At 42.5% G+C, this 22,114-nt stretch overlaps 1 protein-coding gene across 1 annotated transcript; it reads left to right on the top strand.

Moving 5' to 3' along the window:
- Positions 1–211: 211 nt before the first annotated feature.
- On the top strand, positions 212–20,065 carry b3galt2 (UDP-Gal:betaGlcNAc beta 1,3-galactosyltransferase, polypeptide 2). The gene is made up of 2 exons (XM_036978744.1): positions 212–962; positions 17,642–20,065. Exon 2 carries the CDS (start codon positions 18,039–18,041, stop codon positions 19,338–19,340), a length of 1,302 nt encoding a protein of 433 aa, XP_036834639.1. The 5' UTR covers positions 212–962; positions 17,642–18,038; the 3' UTR covers positions 19,341–20,065.
- Positions 20,066–22,114: the final 2,049 nt, after the last annotated feature.

The following is a 22,114-nucleotide window of genomic DNA, read 5'->3' as shown; positions in this document are numbered from 1 at the left end:
TCTGTAATCATAAAACCAGTAACCACTGGTGCTTCTCTCTAGCTCTCTTTCTCACTCTCTCCATCCACCAAGCCCACACAGTTCAATCGCTTTTTTTCACTCAGAGAAAGGGGGATGGGTTGGTAAGGGGAGGACGGACAGAAGGGGGGAGTGAATTCTAAGTGGGTCACGTGGGATACCCCCCCCCCCCCCCCCCCCCCCCCTCCCTCCTCTGCCTCCATACTACAGCGGCTGATTCTCCTCCTGCTGCAAAACAACGAAGCAGAGCAGAGAGGACAGGACAGGAGCTGGACAGAGAGAGGGAGAGAGAAAGTAAAAGGAAGAGAGAGGGAGGAGTGTTTTCTTCCTCGAGACTCAGGATCATGTTCTTCTGCAGCCATTTTCAGAAACCATGAGTGCTCCCTCCCTCTCTGTCTCTCTCCGTCAGACTGCCTAGCAACATGCGGGACTAGCCACAGCACTATCAACACAGCTCTGCTGTCTCTTACTGCTTTCTTTTAGCGGAGCATCCTGAGAAGAAGACATGCACACCGGAGCAGAGAACGCAAGGTGAAGGATTCCGTTTTATTTTCGGACACATTGCAAAAGGGAAGTGGGGAGAGGAAGAGAGACAGAGCGAGAGAGAGAGAGAGACCATTGGAGAGATAGGAAAAAAGAGAGGGGGGCTTTAGTGCATAACTGAGACCAAGGATCAAGAAGAGGAAAGGGGAGGAGGAAGAGAGGAGAGAAAGAGCCCTAAACCCGAAAGGCTTGGTGACGCAGAGGAAGAGAGGAGATGACGGAGACTCTGGAATGCACTGTGACAGATGGACGGATGTTACGCCAACAATAATCCATTAGGCAGACAGGGTGGAAGAGTACATTACCCCAGATTCCAGAGAAGAGGGACAGTGATGGCGTACCGAGTGTGCCGACAGACGGCACCAGCAATCACACAGTCCGTCTGCCAGCTGCAGGAGGAGGTATGTACAGTACTACATGTTTCATCAGCTCTGGCACTCAACCTCCCTCTATCCAGTCTTCTCTTTCCATCATCCTCTTGTCTCTGTCCCATCCTCCCCTCTCTCTCTCACATCCATCTATCCATCCCCTCTCTCTCTCTCTCTCTCTCTCTCTCTCTCTCTCTCTCTCTCTCTCTCTCTCTCTCTCACATCCATCTATCCATCCTTCCCTCTCTCTCTCACATCCATCTATCCATCCTCCCCCCTCTCTCTCTCTCTCTCTCACATCCATCTATCCATCCTCCCCTCTCTCTCTCACATCCATCTATCCATCCTCTTCCCTCAGCATAGCCAGGCTTACAGCTCTGTTGTTTCCAGACCTCTCAAAAACATTACCTGGCTGATCCAATGATTGATGCTGGCACGCCGGGCAGATCTCATTGATCCAATTCAATTAACACTGTCTCTAACCCCATGCATCATGTCCATCCCACTGACTGGGAAGTTGGCACACCAGCCCAGATGCATCGCGAAAGCTAATTGCTGAGGTGGATATTTAAAATGCATGGGGTTTGGCTCTTCATGGGGCGGTCCCCTGGACTATGAAACTTTGATAGGATCTCCTTTTTAAAGCACATCGTGAAAAAGACACACACACACACACACACACACAGCCCAACACAGTAGTTTAACTGATGAGACACACACACAGCCCAACACAGCAGTTTAACTGATGAGACACACACACACAGCCTAACAAAGCAGTTTAACTGATGAGACACACACACACACACAGCAGGTTAACTGATGAGACACACACACAGCCCAACACAGCAGTTTAACTGATGAGACACACACACACAGCCCAACACAGCAGTTTAACTGATGAGACACACACACAGCCCAACACAGCAGTTTAACTGATGAGACACACACACAGCCCAACACAGCAGTTTAACTGATGAGACACACACACAGCCCAACACAGTAGTTTAACTGATGAGACACACAGCCCAACACAGCAGTTTAACTGATGAGACACACACACACAGCTCAACACAGCAGGTTAACTGATGAGACACACACACACAGCCTAACAAAGCAGTTTAACTGATGAGACACACACACAGCCCAACACAGCAGTTTAACTGATGAGACACACACACAGCCCAACACAGCAGTTTAACTGATGAGACACACACACACAGCCTAACAAAGCAGTTTAACTGATGAGACACACACACACACAGCAGGTTAACTGATGAGACACACACACAGCCCAACACAGCAGTTTAACTGATGAGACACACACACAGCCCAACACAGCAGTTTAACTGATGAGACACACACACACACAGCAGGTTAACTGATGAGACACACACACAGCCCAACACAGCAGTTTAACTGATGAGACACACACACACAGCCCAACACAGCAGTTTAACTGATGAGACACACACACACACACAGCCCAACACAGTAGTTTAACTGATGAGACACACACACACAGCCCAACACAGCAGTTTAACTGATGAGACACACACACAGCCCAACACAGCAGTTTAACTGATGAGACACACACACAGCCCAACACAGCAGTTTAACTGATGAGACACACACACAGCCCAACACAGTAGTTTAACTGATGAGACACACACACAGCCCAACACAGCAGTTTAACTGATGAGACACACACACACAGCTCAACACAGCAGGTTAACTGATGAGACACACACACACACAGCCTAACAAAGCAGTTTAACTGATGAGACACACACACAGCCCAACACAGCAGTTTAACTGATGAGACACACACACAGCCCAACACAGCAGTTTAACTGATGAGACACACACACACAGCTCAACACAGCAGGTTAACTGATGAGACACACACACACAGCCCAACACAGCAGTTTAACTGATGAGACACACACACACAGCCCAACACAGCAGTTTAACTGATGAGACACACACACACAGCCCAACACAGCAGTTTAACTGATGAGACACACACAGCCCAACACAGCAGGTTAACTGATGAGACACACACACAGCCCAACACAGCAGGTTAACTGATGAGACACACACACACAGCCCAACACAGCAGTTTAACTGATGAGACACACACACAGCCCAACACAGCAGCTTCACCTGCATACCATTGCCCACCAAACAGTCCAACTCAGATCACGTATTCTCTTTACTTCACACAATTCTTACCAAGCGACACCCATTCTGAGGGTTTTCTGTATAACTCAGAACTACTAATACAGTATCACAATATCACAAAACCCCTCCGAGTTGCTACGTTCTGAATATGATTTGATAAGCAGGCATCCGATATGATGGTGAGTACATTAGATAAGGGTTTGTGTGCAGGGAGGCTCGGGTGGCCTGGCCTAGATTTGACCAGCGCCTCGGCCATGAAGTGTAGAAACACCCTGTCTATCCAGTAACATTAACCCATTCACAACCCTGTCTATACAGTAACATTAACCCATTCACAACCCTGTCTATACAGTAACATTAACCCATTCACAACCCGGTCTATCCAGTAACATTAACCCATTCACAACCCTGTCTATACAGTAACATTAACTCATTCACAACCCTGTCTATCCAGTAACATTAACCCATTCACAACCCGGTCTATCCAGTAACATTAACCCATTCACAACCCGGTCTATCCAGTAACATTAACCCATTCACAACCCTGTCTATCCAGAGAGAGAGAGAGAGAGAGGTCTTCACCAGACCCTCCAGGTCCATTGAGTGGTGAAAGAGAGTGGAGGTGTACATTTACCAGCACCTCATATTAAAAGAATCCTCACTCTGAAGGAAGCACAGTCTGCAATCCCCAGGACATTCCTTATGTTAAAAAAAAATGGAATATCTCAATAGGAACCTGAGAACTCAACTGACAGAGGACAGAATGGAAAACTACAAAGGAAGCTGGGTAAATTCAATCAGACTCAAATACACCCCACTGGGCACACACTGGTTGAATCAACGTTATTTCCACGTCATTTCAATGAAATGACATGGAATAAACATTAAATTGACGTCTGTGGCCAGTGCTTACAATAGACTTACAAGACTTGAACGTCGCTGTAAAGGTTGTTCCGCTCTAAAAGGATGATGGTAATAACAAGCCACTAAGTTATTTATAACCATGACAACAGATTCAAATCAAAGCCTTTATATGTGAGAGCGAAGGAGTCTGAGGGTACAGCATGAGATTTCACTAATTCCTTTAGACCCGTTCTGGAGCAGCCACACACACACACACACACACACACACACGAAGGGAGATGAAGACTTTAGATGGTAGTTTAGTTATTTCTGTTAGAAGCCAGCACCGGATGGAAAGACCATTAAAGCTATTCTTAGGAACAACGGCATGTTCCTACGCGTGTGTTAAAGTTTAGTGTTAACTGTGCTAACTGACTGCTCAATGCTTTTGCCTCAGACTGACTCTGAATGAGTCTGGATGTAACAATTGGGGCATGCAGCCATAGCATTGTGTTACAGTCTTAGGGTTCTATTAAATCAGATCCGCTTTAGCCGACATCCGCATAGCGGTCGTTTTGGTGGTGTCGGAGGTGGAACTGTGTTAGAGCTGTCAAATCCACAAGAGGCTCCTGGCATTATACCTAAAGTGGACATTGCGATTGGCTGCACGGAGTCGCATGAACAGAAATTCCATGCAGCCTTGTTTACAAGTTGGAGCACTGGAATGTGAGGTGTAATCCGATTTGACCAGCCTGATCACTAGAAATAGACTTTGAATTCCAGATGTTTGAAAAGGTCCTGAGAACGTAGATATAAAAAGATAAGAACAATGATTGGCCAGCACTGGGCGAACCAAAGTCCTAACCTTAACCACTCAGAATGAATACCTAAATGGTTAACATTTAACACTGTAACAACGCTGAATTAATGCATCAAAAATAGACGTTCATCCATAATATGTCGGATTTTGAAAAGGAAACTATTAGATCTTGTTGGATTTTATTTTTATTTAACTAGGCAAGTCAGTTGAGAACAAATTCTTATTTACAATGACGGCCTACCCCCGGACAAACCCGGACGTCGCTGGGGCAATTGGGACTCCCAATCACGGCCGTATGTGATACAGCCTGGATTCAAACCAGGGACTGGTGCTTCTTGCACTGAGATGCAGTGCCTTAGACCGCTACACAACTCGGGAGCCCACAGGATTTGACAGCTCCAACACATCAGCAATGCGGGTGTCGGCTACCCCCGGTTAACTTCTGATCTGATTTAATCTAGGCCTTAACGTGTACACATATTGGAGATTCATGAGAAAGCTTTATCAAAACACATATCCCAGTAATGGTTTATGTACCTGAGAATAGTAGGATTTGTGTCTTAAAAACAAGTCTAGTTGAATGATCAGCTGGGCGGATGTCAGCGGTATCTGTCTGGTATACAGTCAAATAAAACATTACCGTCCAGAGACTTTTGTTTTGCCAACATCTTTGTTTTGGCCTCTATATACAAACAGCACGCAGCTCCCTATTAAATATCAGAAGGCCTTTGAAAGAGTGCCAATGACAACTATGAAACAAAGAGCGATCGATACTCTGTCGAGGCTTGCAGCTATCAAATCAGCGTTTATTGGTCACGTATACAGATCTGAAAGTGTTACAGCAGGTGCAGTGAAATGCTTGTGTTACTAGCTCCAACAGTACAGTATAATGTATTGTGTTACTAGCTCCAACAGTACAGTAGAATGTATTGTGTTACTAGCTCCAACAGTATAGTATAATGTATTGTGTTACTAGCTCCAACAGTACAGTAGAATGTATTGTGTTACTAGCTCCAACAGTACAGTAGGATGTATTGTGTTACTAGCTCCAACAGTGCAGTGAAATGTCTTGTGTTACTAGCTCCAACAGTACAGTATAATGTATTGTGTTACTAGCTCCAACAGTACAGTAGAATGTATTGTGTTACTAGCTCCAACAGTACAGTAGAATGTATTGTGTTACTAGCTCCAACAGTGCAGTGAAATGTCTTGTGTTACTAGCTCCAACAGTACAGTAGAATGTATTGTGTTACTAGCTCCAACAGTACAGTAGAATGTATTGTGTTACTAGCTCCAACAGTGCAGTGAAATGTCTTGTGTTACTAGCTCCAACAGTGCAGTAGAATGTATTGTGTTACTAGCTCCAACAGTACAGTAGAATGTATTGTGTTACTAGCTCCAACAGTGCAGTGAAATGCCTTGTGTTACTAGCTCCAACAGTGCAGTGAAATGCCTTGTGTTACTAGCTCCAACAGTATAGTATAATGTATTGTGTTACTAGCTCCAACAGTATAGTATAATGTATTGTGTTACTAGCTCCAACAGTACAGTAGAATGTATTGTGTTACTAGCTCCAACAGTACAGTAGAATGTATTGTGTTACTAGCTCCAACAGTACAGTAGAATGTCTTGTGTTACTAGCTCCAACAGTATAGTATAATGTATTGTGTTACTAGCTCCAACAGTACAGTAGAATGTATTGTGTTACTAGCTCCAACAGTATAGTATAATGTATTGTGTTACTAGCTCCAACAGTACAGTAGAATGTATTGTGTTACTAGCTCCAACAGTAGAGTAGAATGTATTGTGTTACTAGCTCCAACAGTGCAGTGAAATGCTTGTGTTACTAGCTCCAACAGTATAGTATAATGTATTGTGTTACTAGCTCCAACAGTACAGTAGAATGTATTGTGTTACTAGCTCCAACAGTATAGTATAATGTATTGTGTTACTAGCTCCAACAGTACAGTAGAATGTATTGTGTTACTAGCTCCAACAGTACAGTAGAATGTATTGTGTTACTAGCTCCAACAGTGCAGTGAAATGCTTGTGTTACTAGCTCCAACAGTACAGTATAATGTATTGTGTTACTAGCTCCAACAGTATAGTATAATGTATTGTGTTACTAGCTCCAACAGTACAGTAGAATGTATTGTGTTACTAGCTCCAACAGTACAGTAGAATGTATTGTGTTACTAGCTCCAACAGTACAGTATAATGTCTTGTGTTACTAGCTCCAACAGTACAGTAGAATGTCTTGTGTTACTAGCTCCAACAGTACAGTAGAATGTATTGTGTTACTAGCTCCAACAGTACAGTAGAATGTATTGTGTTACTAGCTCCAACAGTACAGTAGAATGTATTGTGTTACTAGCTCCAACAGTACAGTAGAATGTCTTGTGTTACTAGCTCCAACAGTACAGTAGAATGTATTGTGTTACTAGCTCCAACAGTACAGTAGAATGTATTGTGTTACTAGCTCCAACAGTACAGTAGAATGTATTGTGTTACTAGCTCCAACAGTACAGTATAATGTATTGTGTTACTAGCTCCAACAGTACAGTAGAATGTCTTGTGTTACTAGCGCCAACAGTACAGTATAATGTATTGTGTTACTAGCTCCAACAGTACAGTATAATGTATTGTGTTACTAGCTCCAACAGTACAGTAGAATGTATTGTGTTACTAGCTCCAACAGTACAGTAGAATGTATTGTGTTACTAGCTCCAACAGTACAGTAGAATGTATTGTGTTACTAGCGCCAACAGTACAGTAGAATGTCTTGTGTTACTAGCTCCAACAGTACAGTATAATGTATTGTGTTACTAGCTCCAACAGTACAGTATAATGTATTGTGTTACTAGCTCCAACAGTACAGTAGAATGTCTTGTGTTACTAGCTCCAACAGTACAGTATAATGTATTGTGTTACTAGCTCCAACAGTACAGTAGAATGTCTTGTGTTACTAGCTCCAACAGTACAGTATAATGTATTGTTTTACTAGCTCCAACAGTACAGTAGAATGTCTTGTTTTACTAGCTCCAACAGTACAGTAGAATGTCTTGTGTTACTAGCTCCAACAGTACAGTAGAATGTATTGTGTTACTAGCTCCAACAGTACAGTAGAATGTATTGTGTTACTAGCTCCAACAGTACAGTAGAATGTCTTGTTTTACTAGCTCCAACAGTACAGTAGAATGTATTGTGTTACTAGCTCCAACAGTACAGTAGAATGTCTTGTTTTACTAGCTCCAACAGTACAGTAGAATGTATTGTGTTACTAGCTCCAACAGTACAGTAGAATGTATTGTGTTACTAGCTCCAACAGTACAGTAGAATGTATTGTGTTACTAGCTCCAACAGTACAGTAGAATGTCTTGTGTTACTAGCTCCAACAGTACAGTAGAATGTCTTGTGTTACTAGCTCCAACAGTACAGTATAATGTATTGTGTTACTAGCTCCAACAGTACAGTAGAATGTCTTGTTTTACTAGCTCCAACAGTACAGTAGAATGTCTTGTTTTACTAGCTCCAACAGTACAGTAGAATGTATTGTGTTACTAGCTCCAACAGTACAGTAGAATGTATTGTGTTACTAGCTCCAACAGTACAGTAGAATGTATTGTGTTACTAGCTCCAACAGTATAGTAGAATGTCTTGTGTTACTAGCTCCAACAGTACAGTAGAATGTATTGTGTTACTAGCTCCAACAGTACAGTGTAATGTATTGTGTTACTAGCTCCAACAGTATAGTAGAATGTCTTGTGTTACTAGCTCCAACAGTACAGTATAATGTATTGTGTTACTAGCTCCAACAGTATAGTATAATGTATTGTGTTACTAGCTCCAACAGTGCAGTGAAATGCTTGTGTTACTAGCTCCAACAGTATAGTATAATGTATTGTGTTACTAGTTCCAACAGTACAGTATAATGTATTGTGTTACTAGCTCCAACAGTGCAGTAGAATGTATTGTGTTACTAGCTCCAACAGTACAGTAGAATGTATTGTGTTACTAGTTCCAACAGTACAGTATAATGTATTGTGTTACTAGCTCCAACAGTACAGTAGAATGTCTTGTGTTACTAGCTCCAACAGTACAGTAGAATGTATTGTGTTACTAGCTCCAACAGTACAGTAGAATGTCTTGTGTTACTAGCTCCAACAGTACAGTAGAATGTATTGTGTTACTAGCTCCAACAGTACAGTAGAATGTATTGTGTTACTAGCTCCAACAGTACAGTAGAATGTATTGTGTTACTAGCTCCAACAGTACAGTAGAATGTATTGTGTTACTAGCTCCAACAGTACAGTAGAATGTATTGTGTTACTAGCTCCAACAGTACAGTAGAATGTCTTGTGTTACTAGCTCCAACAGTACAGTAGAATGTATTGTGTTACTAGCTCCAACAGTACAGTAGAATGTATTGTGTTACTAGCTCCAACAGTACAGTAGAATGTATTGTGTTACTAGCTCCAACAGTACAGTAGAATGTATTGTGTTACTAGCTCCAACAGTATAGTAGAATGTCTTGTGTTACTAGCTCCAACAGTACAGTAGAATGTATTGTGTTACTAGCTCCAACAGTACAGTAGAATGTCTTGTTTTACTAGCTCCAACAGTACAGTAGAATGTATTGTGTTACTAGCTCCAACAGTACAGTAGAATGTATTGTGTTACTAGCTCCAACAGTACAGTAGGATGTATTGTGTTACTAGCTCCAACAGTACAGTAGAATGTATTGTGTTACTAGCTCCAACAGTACAGTAGAATGTCTTGTGTTACTAGCTCCAACAGTACAGTATAATGTATTGTGTTACTAGCTCCAACAGTACAGTAGAATGTATTGTGTTACTAGCTCCAACAGTGCAGTGAAATGCCTTGTGTTACTAGCTCCAACAGTGCAGTGAAATGCCTTGTGTTACTAGCTCCAACAGTATAGTATAATGTATTGTGTTACTAGCTCCAACAGTATAGTATAATGTATTGTGTTACTAGCTCCAACAGTACAGTAGAATGTATTGTGTTACTAGCTCCAACAGTACAGTAGAATGTATTGTGTTACTAGCTCCAACAGTACAGTAGAATGTCTTGTGTTACTAGCTCCAACAGTATAGTATAATGTATTGTGTTACTAGCTCCAACAGTACAGTAGAATGTATTGTGTTACTAGCTCCAACAGTATAGTATAATGTATTGTGTTACTAGCTCCAACAGTACAGTAGAATGTATTGTGTTACTAGCTCCAACAGTAGAGTAGAATGTATTGTGTTACTAGCTCCAACAGTGCAGTGAAATGCTTGTGTTACTAGCTCCAACAGTATAGTATAATGTATTGTGTTACTAGCTCCAACAGTACAGTAGAATGTATTGTGTTACTAGCTCCAACAGTATAGTATAATGTATTGTGTTACTAGCTCCAACAGTACAGTAGAATGTATTGTGTTACTAGCTCCAACAGTACAGTAGAATGTATTGTGTTACTAGCTCCAACAGTGCAGTGAAATGCTTGTGTTACTAGCTCCAACAGTACAGTATAATGTATTGTGTTACTAGCTCCAACAGTATAGTATAATGTATTGTGTTACTAGCTCCAACAGTACAGTAGAATGTATTGTGTTACTAGCTCCAACAGTACAGTAGAATGTATTGTGTTACTAGCTCCAACAGTACAGTATAATGTCTTGTGTTACTAGCTCCAACAGTACAGTAGAATGTCTTGTGTTACTAGCTCCAACAGTACAGTAGAATGTATTGTGTTACTAGCTCCAACAGTACAGTAGAATGTATTGTGTTACTAGCTCCAACAGTACAGTAGAATGTATTGTGTTACTAGCTCCAACAGTACAGTAGAATGTCTTGTGTTACTAGCTCCAACAGTACAGTAGAATGTATTGTGTTACTAGCTCCAACAGTACAGTAGAATGTATTGTGTTACTAGCTCCAACAGTACAGTAGAATGTATTGTGTTACTAGCTCCAACAGTACAGTATAATGTATTGTGTTACTAGCTCCAACAGTACAGTAGAATGTCTTGTGTTACTAGCGCCAACAGTACAGTATAATGTATTGTGTTACTAGCTCCAACAGTACAGTATAATGTATTGTGTTACTAGCTCCAACAGTACAGTAGAATGTATTGTGTTACTAGCTCCAACAGTACAGTAGAATGTATTGTGTTACTAGCTCCAACAGTACAGTAGAATGTATTGTGTTACTAGCGCCAACAGTACAGTAGAATGTCTTGTGTTACTAGCTCCAACAGTACAGTATAATGTATTGTGTTACTAGCTCCAACAGTACAGTATAATGTATTGTGTTACTAGCTCCAACAGTACAGTAGAATGTCTTGTGTTACTAGCTCCAACAGTACAGTATAATGTATTGTGTTACTAGCTCCAACAGTACAGTAGAATGTCTTGTGTTACTATCTCCAACAGTACAGTATAATGTATTGTTTTACTAGCTCCAACAGTACAGTAGAATGTCTTGTTTTACTAGCTCCAACAGTACAGTAGAATGTCTTGTGTTACTAGCTCCAACAGTACAGTAGAATGTATTGTGTTACTAGCTCCAACAGTACAGTAGAATGTATTGTGTTACTAGCTCCAACAGTACAGTAGAATGTCTTGTTTTACTAGCTCCAACAGTACAGTAGAATGTATTGTGTTACTAGCTCCAACAGTACAGTAGAATGTCTTGTTTTACTAGCTCCAACAGTACAGTAGAATGTCTTGTTTTACTAGCTCCAACAGTACAGTAGAATGTATTGTGTTACTAGCTCCAACAGTACAGTAGAATGTATTGTGTTACTAGCTCCAACAGTACAGTAGAATGTATTGTGTTACTAGCTCCAACAGTGTAGTAGAATGTCTTGTGTTACTAGCTCCAACAGTACAGTAGAATGTATTGTGTTACTAGCTCCAACAGTACAGTGTAATGTATTGTGTTACTAGCTCCAACAGTATAGTAGAATGTCTTGTGTTACTAGCTCCAACAGTACAGTATAATGTATTGTGTTACTAGCTCCAACAGTATAGTATAATGTATTGTGTTACTAGCTCCAACAGTGCAGTGAAATGCTTGTGTTACTAGCTCCAACAGTATAGTATAATGTATTGTGTTACTAGTTCCAACAGTACAGTATAATGTATTGTGTTACTAGCTCCAACAGTGCAGTAGAATGTATTGTGTTACTAGCTCCAACAGTACAGTAGAATGTATTGTGTTACTAGTTCCAACAGTACAGTATAATGTATTGTGTTACTAGCTCCAACAGTACAGTAGAATGTCTTGTGTTACTAGCTCCAACAGTACAGTAGAATGTATTGTGTTACTAGCTCCAACAGTACAGTAGAATGTCTTGTGTTACTAGCTCCAACAGTACAGTAGAATGTATTGTGTTACTAGCTCCAACAGTACAGTAGAATGTATTGTGTTACTAGCTCCAACAGTACAGTAGAATGTATTGTGTTACTAGCTCCAACAGTACAGTAGAATGTATTGTGTTACTAGCTCCAACAGTACAGTAGAATGTATTGTGTTACTAGCTCCAACAGTACAGTAGAATGTCTTGTGTTACTAGCTCCAACAGTACAGTAGAATGTATTGTGTTACTAGCTCCAACAGTACAGTAGAATGTATTGTGTTACTAGCTCCAACAGTACAGTAGAATGTATTGTGTTACTAGCTCCAACAGTACAGTAGAATGTATTGTGTTACTAGCTCCAACAGTATAGTAGAATGTCTTGTGTTACTAGCTCCAACAGTACAGTAGAATGTATTGTGTTACTAGCTCCAACAGTACAGTAGAATGTCTTGTTTTACTAGCTCCAACAGTACAGTAGAATGTATTGTGTTACTAGCTCCAACAGTACAGTAGAATGTATTGTGTTACTAGCTCCAACAGTACAGTAGGATGTATTGTGTTACTAGCTCCAACAGTACAGTAGAATGTATTGTGTTACTAGCTCCAACAGTACAGTAGAATGTCTTGTGTTACTAGCTCCAACAGTACAGTATAATGTATTGTGTTACTAGCTCCAACAGTACAGTATAATGTATTGTGTTACTAGCTCCAACAGTACAGTAGAATGTATTGTGTTACTAGCTCCAACAGTACAGTATAATGTATTGTGTTACTAGCTCCAACAGTACAGTAGAATGTATTGTGTTACTAGCTCCAACAGTACAGTAGAATGTATTGTGTTACTAGCTCCAACAGTACAGTAGAATGTACTGTGTTACTAGCTCCAACAGTACAGTAGAATGTATTGTGTTACTAGCTCCAACAGTACAGTAGAATCTCTTGCAAATACAGTAGAAATACACACAAAAAATGATCACGGCAAGAAATCAGGAAATAACAACCCACAGTAGATACATTACAGTGAGCATGTGTCAGAGTCCACAATAGAAATACGTGGTGTGTTGAGACAGTATATCATTTGGACAGAAAATGGTATGTTCAGTAGTAGGTAAATTAGGATGAGCTATGAATACAGTATATACATCAGGGATGGCCAACTCCAGTCCTCAGGGGCCTGATTGCTGATAATAAGTCACCATCAACATATTGCCCTATGAACTCAGATACGTTGGAAGACTTGTGTACAATGTTAATCTTTGATCTCAGTTTGGCTGTCCAAGAAAATAAAAACTAAATATAGAATATTTGGACATGTAGGCTTTGGTATTTAATTCCATATCACCATTAAATGGTGGCTAGCATTAGCATTAGCATTAGGCTAGGTGAGATTTGAGGCGCGTCAGTCACTAGCTGGATTCTAATATTTTCATGCAGTCTTTGAGATTATTGACCGCAGTGGAACAACTGGGGCCTCAATTAGCACCGATGTAACTAATTGACTAGCGTGGAAGTGACTGTGATGGGAGGCAAAGAAATAAATTAAATGAATGGAGTGGCACGTTCAGCAGAATGACTGGGATGCCACTCAAAGGGATGCCTGCCTGGTGCCTGATCCGACCATGTGAAATTGTCACTGGATTAGACAACAGTGTAGTCATACCACATACAACAAGTCAACATCTCTCCTATGGATAGAGTCTGTGTGCGTGCATGTGTGTGCGCTCCCGCATATATGTGTGTGTGTGTGTGTGTGTGTGCATGCGTGCGTACTCCCGCATTTGGGTGTGTTTGTTCCAGCATGTGTGTGCGCTCCCGCATATATGTGTGTGTGTGTGTGTGTGCATGCGTGCGTACTCCCGCATTTGGGTGTGTTTGTTCCAGCATGTGTGTGCTCTCTGCATTAGCCTCCTGATAATTAGGTCCATGTATAGGCGACAACAGAAACCTTTGGAGCGTTGGATTTGCTCTGATGTAAAGTCTGTTAACCTTTAAAGCAAAGCCAGCCATGGCCCCCACTCATTCTGCTGTAATTGCCTGCGCAGGGTAAGCACATTCTGCTGAAAAGGTTAGCGTGCACCCATCCCACCCAGTCATCGTGATGAATGGGCAAACACTCCAAGAAAATGAAAATTGGGACGAGTGTGGTTGGCGTTTTCTCTCTCTGTCTCTCGCTGTCTTTCTCTCTCTCACAGCATCACACATCATAACACAAAATAACACACAGTTTTTTCCCCGATGTGGCGGAACACAACAACTACTAATAAACAACCCGAATGGAAGACAGAAAGAAACGGAGCTGTTTGTGTCACAATTGTATGGAGAGAAATGCCGCCTCCTGCCAGTATCTGTCAGCACATTTGAGTGTGTACGTGTGTGCAGGAGAACGTGTGTGTGTGTACTGTATGTGTGTGTACACAAAGAGAGAGAGAGAGAGCTGGCAGGGAGGCCTCTCTCCAGGCAGGCAGAGAGGCAGGCAGGCGAGCTATTGATAAGCTGGAGGTGGAAGGTGAATGGCGGGTGAAGGCTGTTATTGCCGGCGGCTGACTGGGGCTCCAGCAGCACTGCTTGCTGGACCCTGAAAATTCATTTTGACAGATGCGTCTCCTCCCCGGCTGGCGAGGCGCAGAGCAGTGGGGGGCTGATGGCACAGGCTCACCAGAGCGGCTCAGAGTAGTGTTAGCCAGCATCATGTTGTGCAAACCAGCAATTTATACTTCCGCCTCTGGCATTAGACCCGGCTGATGAGATGCAAGAGGCCCTCCTACCATCCTACCATCCCATTCAACCTCCATCATCACCAGTCCACAAGCCCTAAGGAGTTTACATACCAGACATATGGATCATTTTACTGCCTTGTTATAGCTAGTGTTTACCTGCTTTTTAGGCCTCTGAAACAGTCCGCGGAGACAATGGGTACTCGGCTGTTGATATGTTGGCCACACTACCACCTATGTCTGCATTCACCTTCCCTCCTCACCAGTCTAGCTGTCTGGAGTTTTCATACATACGTAGGTAGCTAGGCTTTATTTTAAAGTCCAGCTGTTGTTTAGTTGGTAAATATTGAGAAATTATGTACCGTAATAACAATGTAGTTGGTTCTTCAAAGAATTCCTGAAAATAGGGAACTAAATGATGTCGAACGGAACATGGCACTGGGTGTTTAAATGACTCAAAGAATGAAAACAGTTGGTCATTATTAAGTGATTACTGTTTTACTGCCATTTTAATTATGGGTATGAGACTGTAAAGAAAAACACAAGGCAAATTATCAGAAGGTGGTTGCCAGTACACAGCAACACCCTACACACGGACATGCACCCAGATGTATACAGTAACACATACCGTATACAACTCCCTATTAGACATATGCAGTACCATAAACAGTTACAACACACAGGAAAACACAGGCACACACACTCACACGTCCGCTCACACTCACACGTCCGCTCACACTCACACGTCCGCTCACACTCACACGTACGCGCACACACACATACACACACACATCCCTCTGTCTGTCTTCCCCACTAGCATGTACACCCTATCGGCCATTGCAGTCGTCCTGGCATTTATTTTAGATTTAGTTTGTCTTAAAATACCTTTTAGTCTTAGTCACATTTTAGTAATAAATCCTTTGTTAGTTAGTTTTAGTTATTATCAGTCGACTAAAACTCGTGGACAATTTTGGTCTAGTTTTAGTCATAGCCATTTTAGTCGCATAACAAAATTTTAGTCGCATTAATAAATAATATTTAGGCTACCTGTAACTTCCATCGTACACATTCAGATAGCCTTGTCCGTCTAAGCCTACTATCTCCTCATATACATTAGCTGACAACATTGATATAGTGGCAGATTGTAACCATGCCAGACATAATTAACCATATAGGTAAAGCCTTGGCTACAGGAAATACAAGCTCTGATTTTCTCCCTATCATAACCAGGGGGTAGATAAGTGTTTTCCTTGAAAAGGAGAGAATTAGTATTACTGTACTCCTAATATTTAACAAATAGCATTCGTTTTTCCCATAGGAAAAAAGCAACTCCAACTCGCATTTGCGGACAGCAGGGCAAGAGCGGCAACACAGATGAATGAATAACAACACAGATGAATGAATAACAACACAGATGAATGAATAACAACACAGATGAATGAATAACAACACAGATGAATGAATAACAGCACAGATGAATGAATAACAACACAGATGAATGAATAACAACACAGATGAATGAATAACAACACAGATGAATGAATAACAGCACAGATGAATGAATAACAACACAGATTAATGAATAACAACACAGATGAATGAATAACAACACAGATGAATGAATAACAACACAGATGAATGAATAACAACACAGATGAATGAATAACAGCACAGATGAATGAATAACAGCACAGATGAATGAATAACAGCACAGATGAATGAATAACAGCACAGATGAATGAATAACAGCGCAGATGAATGAATAACAGCACAGATGAATGAATAACAGCGCAGATGAATGAATAACAGCACAGATGAATGAATAACAGCGCAGATGAATGAATAACAGCACAGATGAATGAATAACAGCACAGATGAATGAATAACAGCACAGATGAATGAATAACAGCACAGATGAATGAATAACAGCACAGATGAATGAATAACAGCACAGATGAATGAATAACAGCACAGATGAATGAATAACAGCACAGATGAATGAATAACAGCGCACATAGGAATATAGAGCTTCTTATGTGATCAAAGAAAACATCTCCTACATGAAAGTAAGAGAAAGAGTAAACATTGTTTCTAGTTGAAGTTAGCTAAAAGTAAAGTTTCCTGGCTTCGCATCAGTTCAAAAGATTGACGAGTGACTGAAGTGACCGCCTGGGAGCTGTGTGGGAGATTCTGCGTGCTTCTGATTGGACCAAACAGATGAAAAGGACCGCCATGTCATATGAAATGTCCGTTAGTTTCACTTGAAATTCTCGTCTCCTCACATTTAACGTTATCGTTATAGTTTGAGTCAAGAAAAATAGGATGTTGACAAGTATCTTTCGTCATAGTTATTGTGTACGTAAGATCTCACATTATTCAATCTGTCTTAAAACACTATCCATTAACAATCTACCCCAGGCAGGGTGGTTAGAATGCAGACAAGCCATGTGGAAGTGAGTGTCAGGTTTTGTTGCTCTCAGGAATCTACAGAAATAAACAACAAACAAGGCAGTTACCATGGTGAATTCCATAACATTATACTGTACATTACTCATGCAGTGCAGCAGAGGTGTTATATATTTGAATAGACAAGTCATTCTGAATGACTTTGATCATCCATCACTAAGAATAGATGGAAAATGCAGAGATACAACACAACATCAAAGCTGAATGATTTTAAATAAGCTTTGCTCTTCCTCATGGGAATATAGTCAGATCTCTACAACTTAAACAATTGACAATTCTGAACATTTGCCAAGCCTGTTTCTCTGTTCTTTCTTCCCAGATAAGAGAGGTGATCCACTGAGGAGGTGACTCCAATCTCTGATCTGAAGGAGCCCAGACCTGGAGCATGATCCTGGGTGTGTCTGCAGAGTCAGTGAAGAGCCTGGGTCCTGCCTCCATGGCCACAAAGTCAGCACTGTCCTAGCTCTGCCACGGGACCCAAGCATCCCACTGCTGGCTCCGCGAGGGGCCTCAAGTATCCCCTTGCTAGCTCTGCCAGGAGGCCTTGTACAGTACATCCCGTACTAGCTCTGCCAGGAGGTTCACTCCCACGTGTCTGCCAGCTCAGATAACCCTCTGGCTATTGGCAAACACATGTTTGACGTGATCGAATGTGACCGCCGCCGTGCCATCCAGAGCAGCAGCAGCCCCCTGTTCCCTCCGCCTGCCGATTCACCATGCAGTGGAGACGTTGGCACTACTGCCCCATCAAGATGACCTGGACCGTGAAGCGCTCGCTCTTCCGGACCCACGTGGCGGGCCTCCTGTCCCTGGCCCTCCTCTTCACACTCTTCCTTTTTTTCAGCCACCAGGACTGGCTGCCGGGCCGGACCGGGCCCCGGGACAACCCCCTGGCCTACACCGTCAGGGGCTTCCGCACGGCCAGGGCCGAAGCAAACCAGAGCCTGAGTCTGCGGAGCCTGTGGAAGGAGACGGGCTACGTGCCTCCCAAGCCCCATCTCAACATCAGCTCCCAGCAGGCTGAGGGTGGAGGTGGTGGAGGAGCCATGATGGGCGTGACGGGACTGGAGAACTCAATGAGTGCCAACAACAGTTTACAGCAGGAAATGGGCGTGGGAGGGAGGCTCAATGCCCAGCCCTATCGCTACATCCTCAACCAGCCCTTCAAGTGTAGAGACAGAACCCCATTCCTGGTGCTGCTTATCGCTGCAGAGCCAGGCCAGGCAGATGCCAGGAATGCCATCCGGCAGACATGGGGCAACGAGAGCGTGGCCATGGGCCTGACCTTCGTCCGACTCTTCCTGCTGGGTTTGGGGCGTAGCTCAGACTCTTACACCCAGACAGCCATCGAGGAGGAGAGCCGGGTCCACAATGACATCATCCAGCAGGACTACCAGGACACATACTACAACCTCACCATCAAAACCCTGATGGGCATTAACTGGGTGGCCAGCCACTGCCCCCAAGCGCGCTATGTCATGAAGACTGACAGTGACATGTTTGTCAACACGGAGTATCTCATCCAGAAGCTGCTGAAGCCAGAGCTCCCGCCCAGACAGAGCTATTTCACTGGCTATCTGATGAGGGGCTACGCGCCCAACCGAAACAAGGACAGCAAGTGGTACATGCCTCCTGAGCTGTACCCTAGTGAGAGGTACCCCATCTTCTGCTCGGGGACAGGGTACGTGTTCTCCGGAGACATGGCGGAGAGGATCTACCAGGCATCTCTGAGCATACGGAGGCTGCACCTGGAGGACGTTTACGTTGGCATCTGCCTGGCCAAGCTGCGCATCGACCCCACGCCGCCGCCCAATGAGTTCCTCTTCAACCACTGGAGGGTATCCTACTCCAGCTGTAAGTACAGCCACCTCATCACCTCCCACCAGTTCCAGCCCAATGAACTGGTGAAATACTGGAACCACCTGCAGAGCAACAAGCACAACGCCTGCATCAACATGGCCAAGGAGAAGAATGGGAAGTATAGACACAGGAAGTACCACGCAGAGAGACCTCAGTGAGGATCCCTCTACTTCATGTGGAAAGGGTATGGACAGGAAGAGGAAATGGCAAGGAAGTGGACTAGAGGAAGGGCTGGGTCTTGAAAGGGCATGTAAAAGAGAGCTCAGCACTATACACTACCTGGGAAAGAGCACTGTGTTTTTGGTATTGTGTACGGTCGATTAAAACAATTTTTTTTATTTGAGAGAGATGTTATGTATTGTAAACCTGTTGAAAACTCTTTTAAAAAAAGGGGCAGTGAAGTGTTTATGTGCAATATGAAGCATGCACAACGCGAAAGAGAGAAGGCTAGTGGTTGATGGGGTTTTGTTGTGCAACAGATAGTTCACTTTAACTGTTGGGCCAAATCTATCAAAGACCTAATTAATGACATAAAGAGTATTTACATGGGATGGGAAAGGGGGAAGACAGAAATCTATCACGTTACTAATAACTACTACCTACAAAATAATAATGAATATATTTATGATGTGGCCATGTAATGCTGCCCTTTTTTTCAATGTTTACTTTACAGAATGATCATCAAATACGAATTAAAAGGGGTTACCTGTCAATATGCCATATATTTTGTATTTACAACCAAGGTGAAAGCACTCAGAATCAGAACTGTCGGAAATGACTGAGATTGTATTTTCTAAAGCTTTACATGAGTAAATATGGGGAGTCTGCACTTCAGTAAATGTGTAATGAATTAAATAACAATTAAATGTATTCCATTCTTGAGGTTTCTTTTGCGTTTGTTGTTGGGTAACTTAACACCGTAGTTAATTAAGGCTTCCTCTTCCATTCACTAATACACGACAACTCTTTATTTCACCATTTCGTAGTCGCCATCCATTTGACAGAGTCAAAACACTCCAGGATCCGAATCCGACAGGGGGATGTGTGAAAACACTGATGAGGGAGAAAGAAATTAGTGCCATACTGTATTATCTCATTCTCTTACCCCGAGAGAAGGAGGAAAAAGTCCAAGTCATAACAGTTACATTTTATTAGTACTGAAGACACACTCGTAGTGTTTACTCCAGATGGGCCAGGACTGAGAGATGTTCTGTACCGTGCAATAGTTAGGCTATGTATTAGATGTCTACATGCTCCACTGCTCAGGGTTACCAGTTAAAAGAGAACACATAACTGGTTGAATTGGTTGACGACTTGGAATGGCTCCCATAGGAACACAATAATCTACTTAAATTAATGCATAGCGAGCTGGAGCTATTTAATCGTCAGACTTCATTGCACATCTGTCCGTCTGGTTTTAAATCAGCCATACATTTTTGAGTAATTTTGTTTATGGTGCTAAGGTCAAAGTTCACAAAGCAATGTAATAACGATACATTATATTTTAAACCCCTTTTATTAGTTGATCCGTAAATCTATGCTGATAAAATGCAATCAATCAGACAATGTTTACTGACTGAAACAAAAAACACACATTTGGACAACAATAAATAGATGTATTATTTTGTAATTATAATTATTTTTGTAATTATACGTACTAATAGTACCAGACTTCTGATCACCTGATATACCGTTGTAAAGAAAGTACAGTACGGCACCAGAAAGACATCTGACAAACATCTTTCCCTGTGATCTGCCTGACCACCGATTTAAAGCAGCCGTCCTTTAAGCCGGCACAAGAGACAAGAAAGACCATCCTCGTCTGAGAAAGAATGTAATTCCAGCGCTGTGCAATTCATTAAACACTCAACTGGCCTAAAGTATTCATCAGCCTCAATTAATGAGAATGAAAGTCATGGCTCAAGAGGATATTGGGACCCAGGTCTGCTTCCATTCATCCGTGGCCTTGGCAATCACACAGCCCAGATTACCAGCATCCGGTGCCTCCGGAAAAATATGATGAGAGGCAGAGAGGGAGAGAGAGAAGAGGGGAGGGGAAGAGAAAAGGGTAGAGAGAGGAGAGAGGGATAAGAGGAGAAAATGGGGAGAGGAGGAGGGAGGAAGGGCAGAAGGGGTTGGGGGAGCGAAGGAGGGAGAGAGGAGGTGGGATAGAGGTGGAGAGGAGAATGGAGAGAGGTGGAGAGGAGGGAGAGGGTGAGAGGAGGAAGGAGAGAGGGCAGAAAAGGTTGGGGGAGAGGAGGAGGAGAGAGGTGGAGAGGAGGAGGGACAAAGGGCAGAAACGGTTGGGGGAGATGAGGAGGGAGAGGGAGAGAGGGGGAAAGAGAAGAATAGAAGGAAGGAGCTAATGATGAATGAACAGGAAAGAGGCCGTGACTGATCGGTATTGAAAACCTGTGCTGCTGTAAATGTGGTAAAGTGAAGCGGGGAAACGGATTGAGATGTCGGCCATGATGAAGTGGGGGCTACGGCCTCAGCCTGGAATCTACCAGCGCAGCTCAGCACTACCACAGAAACCAGAGAACTAAAATACACTTGAGGAGGAGACAGATATCCTGACCTTAACCCGGCAGAGCTGTAGTAGACCTCACCCCGATTGGCCTAAATGTACTAAGATGAATTGCAACTAAGCCTGTTCATGGTATGTTCTCTATAAAAACACAGTGCATTTTATGACACCAGTTTCATTCGTTTTTAGAAGCTCATGACATTCTAACACATCAACTTGCCAATAGCTACATCTCAGTCATTTAGGCCTATGTTGTAATCATTTAATTGAATAGATCTACATGTAACATGCATACCACGTCTTTAAACAGCAACATGGTTTTTTTTATGATATAGAAGACAGCAACGGTCTGTTAATAAATTGTCATTTTTTTGTTGTCAATTTCCTGAGCTTGTCTATCCTGAG

Source organism: Oncorhynchus mykiss, chromosome 5, assembly GCF_013265735.2.
Source record: "Oncorhynchus mykiss isolate Arlee chromosome 5, USDA_OmykA_1.1, whole genome shotgun sequence".
In the NCBI taxonomy this organism is placed as follows: domain Eukaryota; kingdom Metazoa; phylum Chordata; class Actinopteri; order Salmoniformes; family Salmonidae; genus Oncorhynchus; species Oncorhynchus mykiss.
The sequence above is the reverse complement of the archived record's forward strand: the minus strand, read 5'-3'. Positions and strand labels throughout refer to the sequence as shown.

Excerpts from the sequence above, each read along its gene's own strand:
- b3galt2 (XM_036978744.1), top strand. The coding sequence starts at position 18,039 with ATGCAGTGGAGACGTTGGCACTACTGCCCCATCAAGATGACCTGGACC.